The sequence below is a fragment of the Tachypleus tridentatus genome, chromosome 1 (genome assembly GCF_004210375.1).
Source record: "Tachypleus tridentatus isolate NWPU-2018 chromosome 1, ASM421037v1, whole genome shotgun sequence".
Taxonomy (NCBI): Eukaryota; Metazoa; Arthropoda; class Merostomata; order Xiphosura; family Limulidae; genus Tachypleus; species Tachypleus tridentatus.
In genome coordinates, this window is record NC_134825.1 from 55,009,812 (window position 1) to 55,030,259 (window position 20,448).

Genomic DNA, 20,448 nt, shown 5'->3' on the forward strand with positions numbered 1-20,448 from the left:
CTCCAAAGAAATTTTTTATACAACTGATTATAAAATACATGCTTTAAAGGAAGGTGCACCAAGTACAAATGGAGATACAAATTAAATAATTTATTTATTGCTTAATACATGAAAAAATTTGTGAAATTTTAACTACAATGATAATTTGTTTTTTTATACAAAAAAGTTTATACAGGAAAATTTTTATATTAAATTTACAGGTACTAGGTAATTACTGTTTTACAAGATATGTTCATTCATTCATACACACACTATACATATTAACAGAATCATCTGAGATATACTTTAAAAACACTTTGCAAAATACAAATGATTAAATATTTTCCTGCAAAAAATTAAGTGCAAAGTTATGAGATATTGCAAATTACTAAAGTTTCCATTTTATTAAACATAAAATGAAAGAACCAGAAGAAGCTTCATTTTGATACTGCATTCATTTTGATGGACTTTTACATTTTCGGCAATGACGCAGATGGTTATTCTTTATGCATGTGCCACACAACACAAATGCACACAGATTTCTTTCGTATGTGATCTGTGAGAGCTTTCTCATACTACCATGAACATAATTATTAATTTCCTTCAGTATATATTCCATCTGCCATAACTAACTGAAGAATCATTGTGGCTAAGTGTTCACGACCTGGCCCTAAAATTCTATGTACCTGATCTAGTCCTTCTGAAATACTTGCATCATCATCGTCATGGAAGGCTTGCATTTCTTTGTAAACTTTCAAAAAAAGAAAGGGCAACTTAAAAGTAGTTGAACTTCATGAAGAATATATAATAATATATAAATATAAACAGTTTAACTTCATATGAAAACAATCTTACAAAAGATATATATAAACCAAATACAAATATTTCTAAAATTCAGACATGTTAAAATAATGCAAAATTTGAAAATTTTACTTAGATTAAAAGAAATTTTATATTTTACATATTGTTGTAATAGGTTAAAAATTTTATTGTTAAAAAAGCTGTTTCTATTCTTAATTTAAATACTACAAATTTGTTTCCAGTTCAAAATTATAAACAAACATTCAAAAGTTGATGTTTTCTTACACATTTTCTGATAGGTACTTACCTCCTGTCACAAAAAAGCTATCTTGATGTTTGTATGTTTTCTAAGCATTCCTAAACTAATTTTTTGTTATCAACATTACCACACCAGTTTTTATGCACCACCAGTTATGCCACATTCTGAACATGTATGCGACTACTCTCCAGTAATAATACTGCACCAGCTATAATGGCACAGCTGGCTCCCTCTGCTAATCTCACTCAATTCTCACTTTTGAGAACTGACAAATACTAGAATGAAAACACTGGTTTTAGTGGTAAATGTGTGACAAGAGGTAAGTACATGTTGGAAATACATTTTCATTGTAACAAAATGTTAATTTCAGAAACAAACTTACTTTCTCTAATACAAAAACTGGAATCCCACATCATAAAGGTGGAGGGTTAGTGTAGGTATAAAATGAACAACAAAGTGGAAACAAAAACACCCAGAATGAACGGGTGTGCTTAGAGATGGAAATGAAGCATACCTGTGGGGTACTGCACTACTTCTGTAACAGGCATGCTCTTTGCCAAGGAGTGAGGAATGGAATGTTCAATAAGCAGGAAATGTAATGTTTACACAGTTGTAAAAATGTTAGGAAAAATGCAAGCTGTAGAATCATATGAAAAACAAAACAAGTGGCTTGGGCAAGCAACCTGAAATATGAAGAGGAAGAGAATAACAACCGTAACTAGACAAACTCTCAAAACTTCCATAGGAGTTAGAAGTTTGACAAACTGTACTTGGCATTATTTTAACTCAACTGTAGTAGTAGAGTAAGCTGTAACTACTATTACTGGCAAAATCCTAATTCACTCAACTGTGAATGCAAAGAAGAGACATCCTGTATTTGAAATTATAGGGAGGGCAAGCAGCATTTGCCAAACCATTGGAATAGTGTGTGGATCTCCTGTTGCTGGTATTATGAGGCAGACAGTTTATCAAACCCAACTGTAGAAGCAGGAAAGAAATTTCTGCAACCAGAATTAATAAGAAAGATACCTATTGCACACAACCACAGGAACAGGGCACTGTCATCCTGAACCTGAAATTATGAAGAGGATCTCACAAAGGTTGGCCCAAATTATTATTTGATCCTTGGTTTTATTGAGTACGGTCTGCCCAGGCAGGGAAATACCAGTAGGGAACCAGCTTTGCCTTATTTTCACTGAATGGATAAATGAGCACAAGAATAGTAACATGGAATTACACTCATGCGGAAGCCTTTATGGTCCATCACCTTAATGACTGGGAACTAAGAGTGGTATGAACTTCCATGCTCCACTAAAATACAAATGGGGAGAAAGGTGGTGGTGAGTCTGAAGGAAACATCACACAGTGCAACAGGTCACTACATTTCCCAATTTTCAAATGCAGACCAAAACTTAATTAAAAAAGAAAAGTTTGACACTGGCAGTGGTGGGCAAACATTCCCTTCTGCTTTATTCAGGAAGTCCATGAGTGATGGTCCATTAAAAGGTATAGCTTTAACACTTTCTAATACATAGATATACATATATACCATCACAGAAACATCCTATCTCATTTATGAGCATTATATAGTTACTTCAATTAGTGTGGATTTGAAACAATGTATACCTGATCAGGCAACATCTACCACAGCATGGGATCTCTAAAGAAGATGCTAAGATTAGGAAAGAAGAAAACATAGATGAAAGAAAGTGAAAAGATTTACCCCATGCAAAGGCAAATAGATATGTGTAGAAATGCCATAGAAAAAAGACAATACCCAACAGATCTAGCAGATAACAAATGAAAGACATTTCTAATAGTTCATGTTCCAGCTGAATGATTCCCTTCAAAGGAAGTCAAATACAAGCAGCAAAAGAAATAGTAATGTAAAAAATTTGATGTGAAGAAGTGTTGTGGAGATGGCAACATTCCAGAAAAACATTTGGATAAGCCAGTTGGATGAGTTGATGAGCTCAACTAGAGAGAGTAATAAGTTACAAAACACTAGAAACTGAAAGGTTCAAGGGAATAAGGAGGCAAAATTTGAACCTCAAAAGGAAGGTGTCATATAACACCTGAAAGAATGAACCCAGATAAGGAAGCTTATCTGGATCAGATTGAAAGTATATGGGAAATAGAAAGTAAGGACACTGGTGTGAAAGCCAGAACACTGTCACTACCAGCATAGGCATGGAAGGAAGGACTGAGGTTGGGATAGAGGTGGCACAGGAGAAATGGTAAGGATGTAGCTAAAATGAGTGGTATAAAAATCTGAATAACAACTAAAAGCAAGTAGGAGAAGTAGATCATGAGGGAGGGAAGGTAGATGGAACATTAGGACAAAAGCTGTAATGTATAATGGAAAAGGGCCAAAAGGACCACATTGAGATTTAAATAGGTGACAGGCAATGCTGCCTGAGACCTGGGTAGAGATGAAGTAGACAAACTAACAGGTGAAGAACAGGGAAGGACAGAAGTCATTGTGGAGAGACCAAAGTCAAAGGAATACTGATATCATTGGGAAATAGACATAAAAGATTTCACAGAACAGGAAGAAAGGATGTAAAATGCAGAGTAAGACCACTGATTAAGACAATGGACAAGACAAAAACATTCATGGAGACAGAGAGTGGCATCACCTTCAGAATAAGGAACCACAATGTGTTGAGAATCTTGGTGGAAGATAATCAAATTACCACCAGCTGGAAGGAGCCAGAAAAGAGGCAAGCAAAGACCAAAATGTAGCAGAAGTGAGCCCACAAAAAAGACCTGGGATCTGAAAGCACAGAAACCATGAAATGGTACCTCCTGGCTCAGTGGAAGGTGGGAATTTACCATAATCACAAATTACCACAGGAAAGAAAGGAGGTGGGACAAGACTCAAGAAATATTTGTAGAAAGACTCCTTGATTGACCAGACACTGGAAATCTCCTGGGAGTCATAATAAGAACTTTAGACCCCTAAAGAGGGGTATGTATTGGTTGGTTGGTTTGGCATTTTATGGTGCAAAGCAACTAGACTATCTGCACCAAACATCTGGTAAAAAGTTAAAATTAAAGTAAAATTACTAAAATTCATAAATGGATCAAGGTAAAACAAAAAGTTTAATTTTTGATATACAAACAAATAGCATTAAATCCAATTTTTGTATCTAGTTTACAGCAGTAAGAGAGACACAACAGTATTACAAGTTGCAAAGGACTTTCTGTTGCATAATTGTAATTATCATAACTCACCAGGATGACTAACTGCTAAATTCAAATATCAGCATCAGTCACCTGAAGTTGGCCTTTCCAGTCCTGGTTTTGAGTTATTTCACGTTACAACAATTTTGTAATTTCAAATCAAACTAATTGTACTTTAATTCTTATAAAAGGAATCACATTAAAAAAGGTATAATTTATAAGTTAAAAACTTAAATAGCATTAAAAAGATTAATGGCTTTTAAAAACTAAAAACATTTATAAGGTGGACAGTGTCAAAATTGCCAATGACACTATAACACTATGGATAAACCTTGGGACAAAACGTTTAAAATGGTGCTATCACTGAGAGTTGTAACAATGACAAGACAGTAAGATGTGGCTTATTGTGATCTAAATGAAGAGAATGTTCAGTGCTCTTGAACATTTGACTCATAGCTGCTTGATGTGTGGTATAAAGGTCAGCTTATGGTCAAAGATAAGCCTCAAAAACTTTTGCCACAGGTAGCACAACTTCTCTGATATGGAGTTCAAGATCAGGGTGAATACCCCGTTAGTACCAAAAGTGCATGTAAATAATTTGAGAGAGAAAGAAGTAAATGATTGAGTGCAGTCTGTAGCTGCCACTCAATATACCTCATGTTCAACAACTGATATGAGATGTGAAAGTCGTTGACATAAGCCCATTTGCAACAGTAAGAGGGACTTGTTCAGTGATGGTATTAGTTTTTATACTGAAAAGTATAATACTCAAAACACAGCCCTGAGGGACTCCAAGTTCCTGTAGAAAACAACGGGAAGTGTCAAACCCACAAGAACTCAGAATCTCCTGTCCATCAAAATTTTAATAAAAATGGGCAAATGACGACGTAAATCCATATATGTGCAGGTCTCGCAAAATGCCATACCTCCAAATAGTATCATAAGCCTTATCAAGGTCAAAGAATATTGATACAAGATGTTGTCTGAGAAAGGCATTTCTGATTGGCATTTTAATTCGAATCAGGTGGTCCATGATGAAGTGCTGCAGTCGGAACTTGTGCTAGGTGGGTGAGAGGTTGTTTAATTCGAGTAACCAAACAAGACGAGTTTTAACCATCCTTTCTAAGGTCTTACACAGACAGCTTGTCAAAGCAATTGGACAGTAGTTTGAAGGAATCTTGGGACCCTTCCTTGGCTTAGAGAAAGTAGGACAATAGCCTGGTGCTATGCATGAGGAAAAGCATTCTCCTGCCAACAATCAGAAGAATAGCAAGAGAAGCATGAGATAAATGGCACAATATCTTGTAGTGTACATCATCAGGTCTGACTGATGGAATGCCAGACTGATGAAGGGCCAGTGTGAGTTCCACCAGTGTAAAGGGATGATTATAGTCATAGAGACAATCAGCTTGAAAGGAAAGAGGTGAGCAGTCTGCCTATGTCTTGATGGCTAAGAAGGTGGAGGATGAAGCAGAAATGCTAGATACCTGGCAAAAGCTTTCATCTAGAGTATCAGCTACTTCCTGGCAATTAGAAACCAAGATCGAGAATGGGGACAGAATTATATTCCCCACTGACCTTTTGAATCTTGTCCCATATGCTGGTTGTGAACTTAATCCGAGATTCCTTCTGGCTTTGATGTCTTATTCACCAAGCATGTGCATGGGCCTGCTGGAAAGTGATACAGTTCGAGAGTGTAGGACATCTACAAAAGGTATCCCAGGCCCATTTTTGAGCCTTCCATGCCATGTGGCAGGCAGGATTCCACCACGGATGAGGATATTGTGGAAAACATGCCAAGTTTTTAGGAATAATTTGAGCAGTCGCCTGTATAATACAGTCAGTCACTGCTGCCATGCAGTCATCTATGGATGACTTACAGACAATGATAGGATCAAGTTCTGCAAGAGCAGTGAAAGAGGGCCAGTTGGCTTGAACCAGCTTCCACTAGGGCACATGGATCATGTGGCATCCATGACAGCCAGTCTCTCCCAAATTTATAGGAAAATGATCACTGCCTCATGGGTTATTGTCAACCCTCCATGAAAAGGGGAGCAAATTGAAAGACCAACAGCAGTAAAGGACTGGCTAAATGCATGAAAATAAGTATAAGAACCAGTATTGAAAAGAGAAAGGTTGTGATCTGATAGCATATGCTCAATGGAGCAATCTCTCCCATCAATATCAGTACCTTCCCAGAGGTAATTATGTCCATTAAAGTCCCTCAGGATTAAAAAGAGAGATGACAAGTGTTCAATGAGAGCATCGAGGTCTGATTGATCATAGGTCTTTTCAGGAGACAGGCAGAGAGAACAAACAGTGATGGTACAACCAAAGGAAACATGGACGGCTATGTACACCTCAACAGTTCCATTGTATCAAGATGGCTATTTATTTTTATTTATATGTTGGCAAATTGGGTGGACAGCCCTTCTGTTTTCGACCGCATCTTTTTCTTTATTTGAGGGAGGTCTGTTGACCTCCATGGATCCTGCCCTGGGTCAATTGGGCAGATCTTTGTCATTGGAAGAGGATTCAAGTGACTGAGGACATGAATGAATGATCATTTTGCATCTTGGGGTGAAAGAAGAAGATGCACCCAAGGAACTACCACACCAAGAACCAAAGGAAGTGGATTTTGGGGTTTGCTGGAATGAATGTTAGGGACAGAGATGGGTGTTGATTTTGATTCATCTTTTTTTAACCATGGAGGTCAAAAGACTTTTCATAAGGTTTGAGAACAATTATTTTGGAGGTACAGAGAGATCTGTCTGCACTCCCACTGTAGTAGTGGAATGAAGTGCAGCAGCATACATCCGAGATGAAGTGGTGGACTGTAACTTTCAAGCCTCAGGGTAAGTAATATTTTGAATCATCTTCAAACACTGCACCCCTTTTTCTTCCAACCACTTAGGGCAAGAATAAAAGTAGGATGGGTGAGAGTCATTGCAACTGATGCAATGAGGGTCTGTTTCACGCTCACAGGCATCATGGTCCTTGCTACTGCAACGAGCACACGTCAAGGAACCACGATACGATGTCTTTAAGTGACTGAACCACTGACATTGGAAACATCCAAGAGGGTTTGGAATATATGACTGTACCTTCCAATTAAGATAACATGCCTTGATGGTGGCAGGTGGATGCAGTGATGTAAATGTTAGAATGAGGACATTGGTCAGCATCATAATTCCATCTTTACAAGTGGAGATACGCCTCACTGCAGAAACTCCTTGGGTGGAGAAACCAGTGAGAATCTCTGAATAGGAAATGTGATTCAAATCCCTTTCAACAAGAACTCCTCATAACAAATTCAAAGTAGCATAAAGCATAACCTCAATAGGTATATCCCCAATTGCCTTTTAATGCAAGAGGAGTTCACTGTGTTGAGATGTGGATGTTTCCACCAATATGTCACCAAAGCAAAGCTTTCTAACTGACTCTGGAGAGCCAGCAAGTCCCTCTAGTTCCTTGTGAATAAAAAGAAAACATTTGCCCTAAAACTTTTGTCTGAAAGAGAATGTAATATATAAAAATGAGGTACATGTGTTACAGATATTGAATATTGCTGCTCAAAATCTTTAAGACATGGCCATTTACTTATTTATTTACTTAAGTTTCTATTTGGGGGATCCATAACAAAAAAAGAATGTTTCAGCACCCACTGACCCTACCCACCATGGAGTCATATGAGGGGACACACTACAATGCCAAACAAGGATACTGCAGCAATACCAGGGTTTTGTGAGCACTACACTCAAACACCATCATCTGACACAATGTCCACTACACCTGTTAAGAACATCAAACACTGGTACTTGGTTGACCCTAGTGGACCAGTCGATTAACCCTAGGGGGGCCACCCCAAGGCTGCCTATATACAGGAATTCAAGGCCAAAGTGGTGTGTTAGGGTTGGACTTCTCAGCCACCAGGATCCTTTCCTTCCCCCTTCATGGGTCACCATGCATGGCAAACACATGGGTGGATGTTTGGATTCCCGAGGAGGTAACCTGAAAGAACAGAACCTTCCCTGGAAGGTCCCCTCACCACGTACAGGAATCCACATCGAGGGGGTATGGAACAGATATAAATTCAAATAAGGCAGAGTAAGTAGAACCCCTGCTGTGGTATGGTTTTTTTCAACCACCAAGCCACAGATCCAGGAAATTCCACTGATCAAGAAGTGTTCACCAATGAGAATGATAGCTTCCATGGAAGTCCACATCCCCATAGATATGCAACATATTGAGCTGCAAGAAAGTTGACAGATGTGTGAACTGCTTGCTTCAAATCCAGAGACAAAGAGAAGGCAGCTGAGCCTGACTGATGTTGGAAAGAAGAACCCTCCTATTTTCCATAATAGACTGCCCCCATATCATAAGGAAGTCAAACCATTCTCCATATTGTAGGAGCAAAGGAATATGAACTTTAGACAGAAGGAAGCAAGTAGAAGTCAGTCACATCAGAAAAGGAAGAATGCAAGACTCACAGAATGAAAAGGATTGTATAACCTAATGAAACACAGAAAGAGCTGTCTCATACATAAATGAAGAAAAGGAACCTACAATAAACTCTGCCCTCTAAACAGGAAAGAAATGAACATGCCAGTGAAATGAAAATGCAAAATGTTATCTCATATTGATGAAAATTAGAATGGGCCAGCACAACTAAATACTCATGAAAATATTCAGATTGAACAATGAAGAGATATTACTTGTAGTAATGGCATGCAACAAAGAACTGACCAACATCACATGGGGAAAGTAAACATTTTTTGGTTCACAGAGAATGTAAAAATAATGAATTTGCCAACTGACAGAAATTACCTAGAAGACATGATAAGCATTACTTAAGGTACCAGGCAGAGAAAGTAACCTAGAAGATAAGGACACAGTATTAAGACATACACTATTTAAAATTAGGATAGAAGGTATGTGCTCAACAATGGCAAAAATTATTCAAAAGTAAAAAATTAATTGTTACTAGTAGCAATAATATGGAAGGTACAAACTGATAAAATATACCTAACTAATAAAGCACTCATACACAAAAACTATTTAAAATGTACCCAGTCCACAAAATATGCAATGAAAAGGGATGTGCAAAGAGATCAAAATTACTAAGAAAACATAAATAATCAATGGCTAACATACCATTCTTCAAAATGTAAGTCTGACACTGATAGAAATGAGGATGAGAAGACATAAGCTAAACAATTATATTAACCAAAAAATAAATATAATTATGAATTATATGTTACTAGTTTTAAAGACAAGTAAGGTACAAACTATCAAAACATGTCAAGATAATAAAGGACTTATAAATAGGATACAAACAAACAAGTTAAATGCACCTAGTACACAAAACATGGAATTATAACGAATGAAAACAAAAATTAACTAGAAAATACCTGAATAAGCAATAATTATTTTGCCACAAGTCACAATTAATGAACTAACAAAATACGTAAAATTAACAAACGTGCATAACAATTATATTTACTGAAATTACATAGTACTAATCAATATGCAATGTACCATTAAGCTAAAGTAACGCAGATAACAAAATACACCTAAATATTTAACTTACCACCAAAGTCCCAGACTGATGACGTAAAATATGCAAATGTCCCATGTATAAAGAGCAAACAAAGGGCATCAGAGCTGGGTCTACCACAGATATAAACCTGATGTGAAGTATTTATGATGAAAGCTTACCACAAATCTCCAAGGAAAACTTGAAGATAGAGGAAAAAAGTAGGATAAGAACATAGTACTAATCAATATGCAATGTACCATTAAGCTAAAGTAACGCAGATAACAAAATACACCTAAATATTTAACTTACCACCAAAGTCCCAGACTGATGACGTAAAATATGCAAATGTCCCATGTATAAAGAGCAAACAAAGGGCATCAGAGCTGGGTCTACCACAGATATAAACCTGATGTGAAGTATTTATGATGAAAGCTTACCACAAATCTCCAAGGAAAACTTGAAGATAGAGGAAAAAAGTAGGATAAGAACATGTCTTTCCAACTAAAAAATGTGGCAGCAGACAATTGGGGGGAAGGTACCTGAAAGAAGAGAGACCAAAGTGACAACTCAATGAGAGTCTTCTTCCTCGGAAATAGTGTCAAGAGAAAAATAAAATGCCAGCTGAATACAAGAGTCATTCCCTGCACACTAAGGTATGTACTTCCTCAGCAAGTGAAGTCAACTTCTTGTCTTGAGAAGTCATGCCATGTGCATTAACATCTGTCACATCAATATTATTGTCCACCACAGGAAACCTTGACTTCATACTAAAACATGTACAAGTTGGGAATCAGAAAACTTCAAATATAAATTAATGGACAAATGAAATTAAACAAAAATTAGAAATGGAATAAAATTTAACAGAAACAACAACAAAGGACAACCAAACTGTAGTCATGCTTGGAAATATTAAACACACACCTAACAGTGCCATGCCAATTAAGAAAGTATGGATTCAGCAGTAATAGTAGAGAACTAGCTGTGCTGTTATAGGTGGCACATACCATTGGTAAAAAGCAGCCACATCATATGCACATGTTAGGAATGGTGCAAAACTGGTGGGGTATAGAGACTGATGCATTGATTATTAAAATATCTTTCAGCAATGCTTTAATAGCAGACAACAATCAAGATAGCTTTTGTGTAAGATGAGGTAAGTCTGTTTTGAAAAAAAATAAGACTTTTCAAGCCTTGCTTCCTTGGTAATAATTGTTATTTTAAAAGATATATATATATTGTTGTTTAAGCTTTCCTAAAACTTTGGTCTTCTAACATATGGGATATTCAATAACAAACATTTCATGTTATAAACTGTCTAATAATGTGACAAGTACTGACACAGGAACAAGATGACACATACTTTTAGGTTTGATGTTTGAAGTATCTATTTTTAATAAACTCTTCAAAGTTTTAACTTCAGGTTTACCTTGCAGAAATGTTTCTAACCCTAATTCAGTTTCCAGTTCTGTTCTTAGTTGTTCCAAATGACTGAAAACCTCAAGGTCTTGATCATTCTGAAAACCACCATCATCTAAGCAAAAAATTCACAGAGTATTATTTTGTAACAAACATTGCAATTTAATTTATTTGTGTTAAATGAGCAAACAATGTGGCCAGTTACTTGATTTCCAGTAACATTAATTGGCACCATGTACTCTAAGAAATTAATTTTTGAAAATATCAATATATTATTAACACTTCTTTTTACATTAAGATCAGAAAATATTATTATTATTATTGAATGTTTGACAACAAACTCAAAACAAGTAATTTAAAAATTATATTAATTAGTTCTACAAATAGACCAAAATTACTCAACTTTATTATAAAATAAAGCTTATACCTTCTCATCAAAACAAATACCTATAGCAAAGATATTACGGAAGCTAAAACTAGGGTATATTTATTCATCACCTCTATGAATGTTACTTAATAGAACATGAGCATAAAAGTGGATAATAAAACATCTTATTACATACAATCCACCTACATAACACTGAACAAAAGGCTAGTCTCTTTTGTCCCCTATCTTGTTCAAATGATGAAGATGTTCATTAAAAAGTGTGTACATCTTATCTGTTAGTAAACTTCTTAACATAATGAAATTGTATCAAAAGAAAGTAGTCTACTTGTTACCAACATCATCTCACACACAGAAGATGAAGTTACGAACAAAGTAATTTTTGTTATTGAATTTTATTTGAATGGACAACAACTTGTTGAAGAAACACAAGTATGGAGGACAATGTTTTAAAAGTTTTCCACCTTGCTAAAACATTGTCCTCTATACTTGTGTTTCTACAACAGGTAACTGCTATCCGTTTAACCAAATTTCATCATGAATACTCTACTTAAACAATCTATCAAAGAACTTCCTGTTGTCACTAGCTTGTACTCCATATGATAAAAACCAAAGAAAATATTACTTATTACGTATCACCTACTGTTCCAAGAGTCATTGTGATAAAACTGAATACCATGATGGAATTTTATTTTTTTCAAACCTACAGTCCACATCGTAAAGCTGTACAAGAAAGTATTTGTCATTCACTTACATGATTAAGTTGTAAAACAAGTGGTTATCATATTTGTTGTCCACTTGGAACCTACAAACACAAAATGCTATAGATGGGATGATTTCTAATTTACCATCTACTTTACCAATAACTTATGTAATGAAGCTGTAGTTCAAGATAGTTAAGTATCTGATTTTTTACTCACCATAGATCTACATAAAGCTTTCATGCAAAGGTTGTATATATCTTATTCCTCAATAACGAAGCTACTTACAGAATGTAAGTTATTTAACACCTACCAACAGTCTACATATGGCTTTATTAAAAAATATTTATTTGTTGGTTTTTTGCTAATTTATACCCTAAAAAAGTTGTATACCAAGCAATTTTATTGTTTATCCCCAACCTAGAGTTTGCAGGCAAAAGCTGTCTAACAACATCTATTTGCCACTAACTTCTATCTCACATGATTAGTATATGTATCAAATGTTTTTACTGCATTTGCCTCTAAATCTGATCCCATAAAACTGTAGAAAACAAAATGGCAATAGGTTATCACCTACTGTACAAAAGAACACAGATGATACCTAGAGTCCACGTGATGAAACTGTATGACAAAGTTTTTATCATCATATATCTGTAACTAAGATATAAGCTTCAGACCAAGATGGATTCTTTCTTATCACAAATTGTACTAGCTCAATAATGGCAGCCTGCAAGATATGCTTTGTAACAAACAAAATTATCTTATTATTCAGCAACTTAAAAGATATGATAAAAGTTTTAAATTAAGATAGACTCTCATTACATATATTTTACTGTCTCACAGACCTGAGTGAAACTGGAAACAAAAATAGTTTCTTGTCACTTACCAAGAGCCCAAATAATGGAGCTCGACACTGAAATAGTATCCTGCCTGTCACAACCTAGGTCTTGTGATGACTGGGACTGTCTCAGTATCAATTCCATGGATTCCCTCACACTACATATATCATCATCAGACTCATCACTATATTCCAAACTTTCAGTGGCATCCTGTTCCTGGAAAAACAAAACCCCAAAAAAGTGTCATGTCATCAAATTAAATAGTCAAAATGTTACAACCCATAACTAAAAAAGTTCCAAAATACCTACAACATTAAACATGAAGACCCAAAAAACTGGTTTATGAACTGTATTTAGTTCATCATGATCTAGATGATGAAACCAGATATGTAAGAATACAAGAAAATATGTGGAACACACTATGGCATAGCTGGCACCAAATGTATGTGGATGCATACAAGAGATGCTCTGTTGGAGGTTTAGAGGGCAAGTTACTACCACCCAATTAGTGTATTCTGGGACTGAATGAAAAGCTAATTGGGCAGTGATTAAAATCAGATAATTTTTTTTTTATATACAATACATCCTACAGTTCAACCTACAAATTAAAAGAAATGTGAAAAACCATGTGCAGTTAACTTTAAGTCTACTAATTTTTAAAGTATTTTGTTAGCTTTTGAGGTTTCAAACTGATATCATTATTCGCCAATTTGTACTACTTTCAATGCATACACCTGACTTTTTCTCTGCCTGTACCAAAATATACTTAAATTTTTAACTAGTATATTAAAATTAATTAATAGTTTGAAATGCAAGTTAATAGTCTTCTAAACAATAGTGTAGTTATTATTAATTAAAATATTAACCAATGAAAAGACATTTATTGATAAATATTAATTATTTCAGTTGCTCAAAAATCTTAATAAACAATGTCCTGACAGAATAGTGGCTGCAGTATTACATGCAAACAACAATGCATAACGCACTGATCAAAACTAGTTATGAAAACAACATGCATCACTATTGTCACTCACTTAATAGTTGCTAAAGAATGTTAAATAAACAAAAAAATATGACAAATGGATTTTTCTGTTTTTTGTTTATTGTATACAATTACTTTATTACACCAATTAGCTTAAAATTACATGCTTCTCATAGGTAATAACTACCAGCTTAATGCAAAGAAAGCTGTACATTGTTGATCAATAGAAAACCTTATTTCTGCAAATTTTGAAGTAATTGGATGAATGTGAATATCATAGATTGGACTGGACACAAATTGGCATTTAATAATGGTATTATGGTGATATAATTGAGATGCAAAAAAAATTATTCTGATGTAGAAAAATACTTATGAATATTTTAAGGCAAAACTGTCTCTTATTTCTACATAATTAAGGGCCAGAAGTAATCTATAGTTATTTCATACATTTCAGAGAAAACATGACCAAAACATTTTGCCTATCCTTCTTCAGCATTTGTAATTTGAATTAGTTATCACAGATATCATTATAGTACATCATGCTAGCATTTATTCTTGTTTCCAATGTGTTGATTCCATTCCTTTAATAAAAATGCAAGCCAACATACAATACTTCAAATGAGCTCTTATTAGAGTTCTACACAAAAGCACTATGACCTTCATTCTCTTACATTTTTCATTTCTTATAGAATTAAGTTTTCTTAATATTTTGCTCTTTTTATCCCAGCTACTTGTAAGTATTCAACATAATACTTTAGTATTTTATCAACCTACATGTAATATTTTTCCATTTTTTTACAACACTAATGGTCCTCTCACATTTGAAGTGTTTACCAACAATCCATACCCTAATGTAGGACAATACATCAATAACAACAAAGTGGTTGATCAGTTTCTAAAGCCATCCAAGCAGTGTGCTGCTGCTAGTAGTAGGGCAAATAGGGTTTTAGATTGTATCTACAGAAATATGAATACAAATTTAAAAATGCTACACTTGCATTGGACAGGTCATTGGTTAAACTGCATTCTTTCTTGGGCTCCTTACTCTACAAATGACATTGAATTGTTGTAAAAGGTTCAGAAAAGGGTTACTAGAATGGTGCCTGGGATGGAGGGTTGTCATATGAGGAAAGGTTAAGATATCTGAAATTTTTTCTCTTGAAAAAAAAAAAAAAGTTAGAAGGGATCCAACTGAGGCATTAAGATTGCAAAGGGAAATGGCAGTGTTGAAGCATCAACTGTTTCATACTTAATTGTGAGAACAGTAAGAATAGGGGACACAAATACAACAAAGATGGTTTTATTTTTCTAAGAGAAAGGATGGTCCATGAGTTTAAAAGAAAGCTTGATAAGTATATGATTGATAAGGACTGGTTTTAAGATTTTGTTTCTTATTTATTTAAATGTTTTAGTTTACAGAATGAGACAACCAAGATGGACAAAAAAGACTCTAGTTTCCCCTGTACATTATGTTATAATAATGAGATTAAGGAACTCCAAGCTCAATTTCACTGTTTGTGGTCATTTTTAGTTCTTTTAATAACATTATGTACAAAGCCATATACAAAATTCTACTTTTTGCACATGATAATATTTTACATTCTAAATGTTATAATTAAAATTAAAAAATAACTATACTTGGGCATACTGATATCATCACAAGTCATTATTGTGCATCAGGATATTATGCTCCTAACAAAATGTTTTTTGGTATGGTGTACTGGCACTAAAATTTTTTTTCAGTACACTGTACCAGATTACTTTCATTTCTGCAATCAGACTACTGAGTGGTTTATTTCTAGTAAATGGGTGACCAAAATGTATGATCTTGCACTTAGTATTATTAAAGGTAATTCAATTTTGACCAGTATTTCCTAACTTGTCAATCGATCCAAGCATCCTCTATATGAGAAAAAGCAACAGTTCAAAGTTTCATTCTGGCTGGATTCCATTAATAATGATCTTTTGCTTTCTTTTATTCAACCACTGAAATTCAGTTGACTAGTCCTATAAAACTTGCTTATGAATAGCTAACATTTAGTTTCATATTGATGCTTTGCTATGTGGAGAGCTGATTTTGACAAGCCAAATTGCCTTTTGTGATACTATTCATTCCTTTGTTTTCATTAGTCACATACCTGAAGTCCAGATGATAAAAATAGATACATACTATGATATTATGGTACAATTTATTTAACTTTGATACCTACCTAAAGGTTCTAGAAGTAGCTGTTAACTGATTATAGGTAATACAGATATGAGATATTCACTCTGAGGTTAACATTTTCTGTATCTGAAAACATACTTCATATCAACATCTACCTCTTCTGTACATAGTAGATACTCTTCATAAATATGTCTTTGAGATTTTGTGCATGCCACTAGCCTTGAGCTACCTCCTACCTAAGATGTGTTATAACATGAACTGATATAGTGCATGATGTAATTATCTTGTGACAAGTATTCCACAACTAGGAGGTTGACAAATCTTCCATGCACAGAAGATCCCCATAAGCACTTGCAAGGTAAATTAACTTCATTCTTAAAAGAATTAAGAATAATGCATTCCAATAGGGAAGAAAAAGGATGGATGTGTGAAGAGAGTTAAGTATCTATTAGAAATACATTTTCAGGTAAGGAAAATTTTAACTTCTGAAATATATTCTTATGTCATCAAACAGCACCCAGAATACCAAATCAGTATAATGGAGGGGCTGATGCAATTGCAAAAACCTAAATGAGCTCCCTTCAAACAAGGAAAGTGAGGAGGTATGTGTTTTCTTATAGTAAAACCATACTGAATGAGATACAAGTGAAGGGGAGAGCCCATGGAGTGTGAAACCCTATAGTATGGGTGTACTCACTGCCCAAATGGAAGTATGAAAAGAGAAAGGTAAAATCAGTCAATTTTCCCCCATGGATAAGCAGAAAAAGATATGACCAAATGAGCATTTGCACACAGATTAGTAGGATATTAGGTGTAATGTAACTACAGCAATGATTAGACCATACTGGTTGGTATGTGGTTTGTTGTACAATTTATTCACTTAACATACAGAAACAGGGATTTAAGTCCATTCCTATTACATGAAGAGAACACTTTGCCCCATCTGGCTAGTCAAATGATTAGAAATGCACAACTGATGAGAAACTTTGCAAGATAATCACTTAGGTAACTAGGAACTGGTATTAGCAAGGGTTTACTGTGCTCCACTACACAACTGGGGAATGTGGGGGAAGAGGAATGCTTGTTATGGAGGCATCAGAGCTGCCTGGACCCAATTAGACCTAACCACTGTAACGTGTGTTACTGGAGGAGGTGCAACGAGATAATGCAAAATTTCATTTGAAAAGTCGGTATGAATCAAGTGGCAGACTTCATGTGATACAGCCTTCAACCATCTATATCCAAAGAGAAACAGATGATTTGAGGAATTCATCAAGTAATTGTAGAGGTGAGTGATCCCTGGAAAAAGAGGAGTCTTATGACAAGAATTAACAATTATTGGAACCCTGAAATGGAGCCATATGTAACAAATAATGTCTAATCATTATAAATGGGCACAAAAGGTCATCATGGTTAGTATGATCATAGAGAGCCAAGACCAACAAAAATTATATAGAAGATATACTATCTCCCTCCCAAGCTGCTCAAGTCTTAGGAAGAAATGAGCAGTCAGGAAACGAACAAGGAAGATCTGTTAAAGTACTAGAGATGTCCAATCCATAAAAATTAGATCTGCAATGAACATTAGCAAGAAAGAGAAAGAAATGTTTTGAGAGAGATTTGGTACAAGAAGCAAGTGGAAATCAATTAAAATATGTAGGAGCACATTAAAGTTTCAGTCATAATGATGACAAACTTACCTGAAGTAAAAATGTATTGATTTAGTGTTTTATGGCACAAAGCAGCGAGGCTATCTGTGCCAGACATTCGGTAAAAATGTAAAAAAAAATTAAAAAAAAATGTAGTAATAGACATAAATGGAAATGAAGGTAAAACAAAAAAAATAAAACCAATGTTGACACCTAGTTTACAATGTTAAGATAGAAGGCAGAGTATAAGAAGTTATAAGGTATTTACTCTAGCAAAAAGGTAATGATCATAACCAGCCAGGAAGACTAACAGGTAAGTTCAAGAACCACCATCAGTCACCTGAAGTTGGTCTTTCCAGTCCTGGTTCCGGGTTATGTGTCATAGCAACCAGTATCAAAATGTAAAAGAATAGAAGTTTTAAAAGATACATAGCAAAATTGTAACAATGAGTAGCCAAATGTCCAGTAAAAAGATAAAGTCAAGTAAATGGAGTAAAATTTGTAAAAGTAAATGAAGGTAAAAATAAAACAGCAATTAAAACAGAAAATGGTGTAAAAACCAATGGTGACATCCAGTCTTCAAAGTTGTAAAATATTTACTCTAGCAAAATGGTAATGATCATAACCCGCCAGGAAGACTAACAGGTAAGTTCAAGAATCACCGTCAATCACCTGAAGTTGGCCTTTCCAGTCCTGGTTCCGGGTTATGTGTCATAGCAGCTATTATCAAAATGTAAAAGAATAAAAGTTTTAAAAGACACTCCATAAAATCGTAATAATGAGTAGCCAAATGTCCAGTAAAAGATAAAAGTCAAGTAAATGGAGTAAAATTTGTAAAAGTAATTGAAGATAAAAGCAAAGCGGCAATTAAAACAGAAAATGGTAAAACCAATGTTGACATCCAGTCAACAAAGTTGTAAAGGACTACCTGTAGCAGAATGGTAATGATCATAACCCGCCAGGAAGACTAACAGGTAAGTATAAAAACCACCGTCAGTCACCTGAAGTTGGTCCTTCCAGCCCTGGTTCCAGGTTAGGAGTCAATATGGCCAGTACTAAAAAGTAAAGTAGTAAAAGTGTGAAATGATATGCAGCAAAAGTATAATAACAACTCGCCAGGACAACTAACGAGCAGTTCAAACGGATAGTTCAAACAGTAGTGTTAGTCACCTGAAGTTGGCCTTTCCAGTCCTGGTGTCGAGTTATTTAATGTTCTGGCCATTGTCCAATGTCAAATTGAATGAGAGAGATTAAAATTGTAAAAAAGGAACCACAATTAAAAAGGTGTAATGAATAAATATGCAACACTTAAATGAGATTAAAAAGATTAATGGCCATTAAAAAATTAAAAATATTATCAAGGTGGACAGAGTCACCATCACCAATAACTCTGTCCAATGTTACAGACTGACCCTGGGAAAAAATATGTTTAAAATATTGCCATTGGTCTTTGAGAATTGTAAAGATGGCAAGAAAGTACGGACGCTAGATGGCCAAAGTCCATTTTGGGTTTGATTTGAAAAAAGTTTGTTGGCTGATAGTGATTTGAGTGTTACACAAACTACACATTGGTGCATCAGTTCCAGATATGGAAGGCAGCGAGAATAGGATGTGAGCTATGGCATACAGTTCAGCAGTGAACACAGAAGCTGTAGAAGGGATTCTGTCAGCAGTGAACACAACTACTGGCAACCATAGCAAACCATAGCAGAGCCCACTGAGTTACTTGATTTGGAACCATCTGTATAAATGGGAACTGAATGATTGTTTGAAAGATATTCATTGAATAAAAGACGGTACTTCCAATCTGGAGTATCTACCTTTTTTGGTGACTGAAAGAAAAGTCACATTTGGGGCTGTAATAAAGCCATGGTGGGATGGGCCAACCTGTGGAATCTGCAATGTTATCCAAGGACAGACCAAATTCATCCAATTGCGCCGGATCACGAAGGCCAAACGAGCAATGACAGATCGTCTGTTCTGAAAAGTACTGCCCACCGAGGAAGGAAAACACATTTCCAGGTGGGATGCTTTGGTAAGGAACAAAGTTTCAAGTATATTGTAGGTATTGCAAAGGTGTTGAGAAGGTTCATGAGATTCAATGTATATACTTTGAACTGGAGAGGTACGGAAAGCCCCAGTGCAGAGTCAAAGTCCTTGGTGATGAATGGGGTCCAGCATCTTTAAGGCGGTCTGGCAGAGCCATAGACCATTGATCCATAATCGAGTTTCGATCTAATAAGAGCACGATATACCTTTAACATTGAACAGCGATCTGCCCCCGAACTGGTAGAAGAGAGATAACGGAGGATGTTCAGTGCTCTTGTGCATTTGACCCGAAGCTGCTTTAAGTGTGGTATAAAGGTCAGTTTACGATCAAAGATAAGCCCCAAGAACTTGGTCTCCGGGACCACTGGCAGCAAAACATCACCGATATGAAATTCTGGATCAGGGTGAATACCCTGTCGACGGCAAAAGTGCATGCATACAGTTTTGGAGAGAGAGAAATTAAAGCCGTTCGCCAGAGTCCACTTCCGTACACAAT

General features: G+C 35.4%; 1 protein-coding gene across 2 annotated transcripts in view; it reads right to left on the minus strand.

Moving 5' to 3' along the window:
- Window positions 1–75: 75 nt before the first annotated feature.
- LOC143249195 (uncharacterized) overlaps window positions 76–20,448 on the minus strand; it is a 32,905-nt gene continuing 12,532 nt past the window's right edge. For both annotated transcript variants that reach the window (XM_076498665.1, XM_076498672.1), the window contains exons 3-5: window positions 13,153–13,321; window positions 11,191–11,295; window positions 76–730 (exon numbers count right to left, since the gene is read on the minus strand). In XM_076498665.1, the coding sequence (XP_076354780.1) occupies window positions 573–730; window positions 11,191–11,295; window positions 13,153–13,321 (432 nt within the window). In that variant the 3' untranslated portion in view covers window positions 76–572. The remainder of the gene's footprint in view (window positions 731–11,190; window positions 11,296–13,152; window positions 13,322–20,448) is intronic.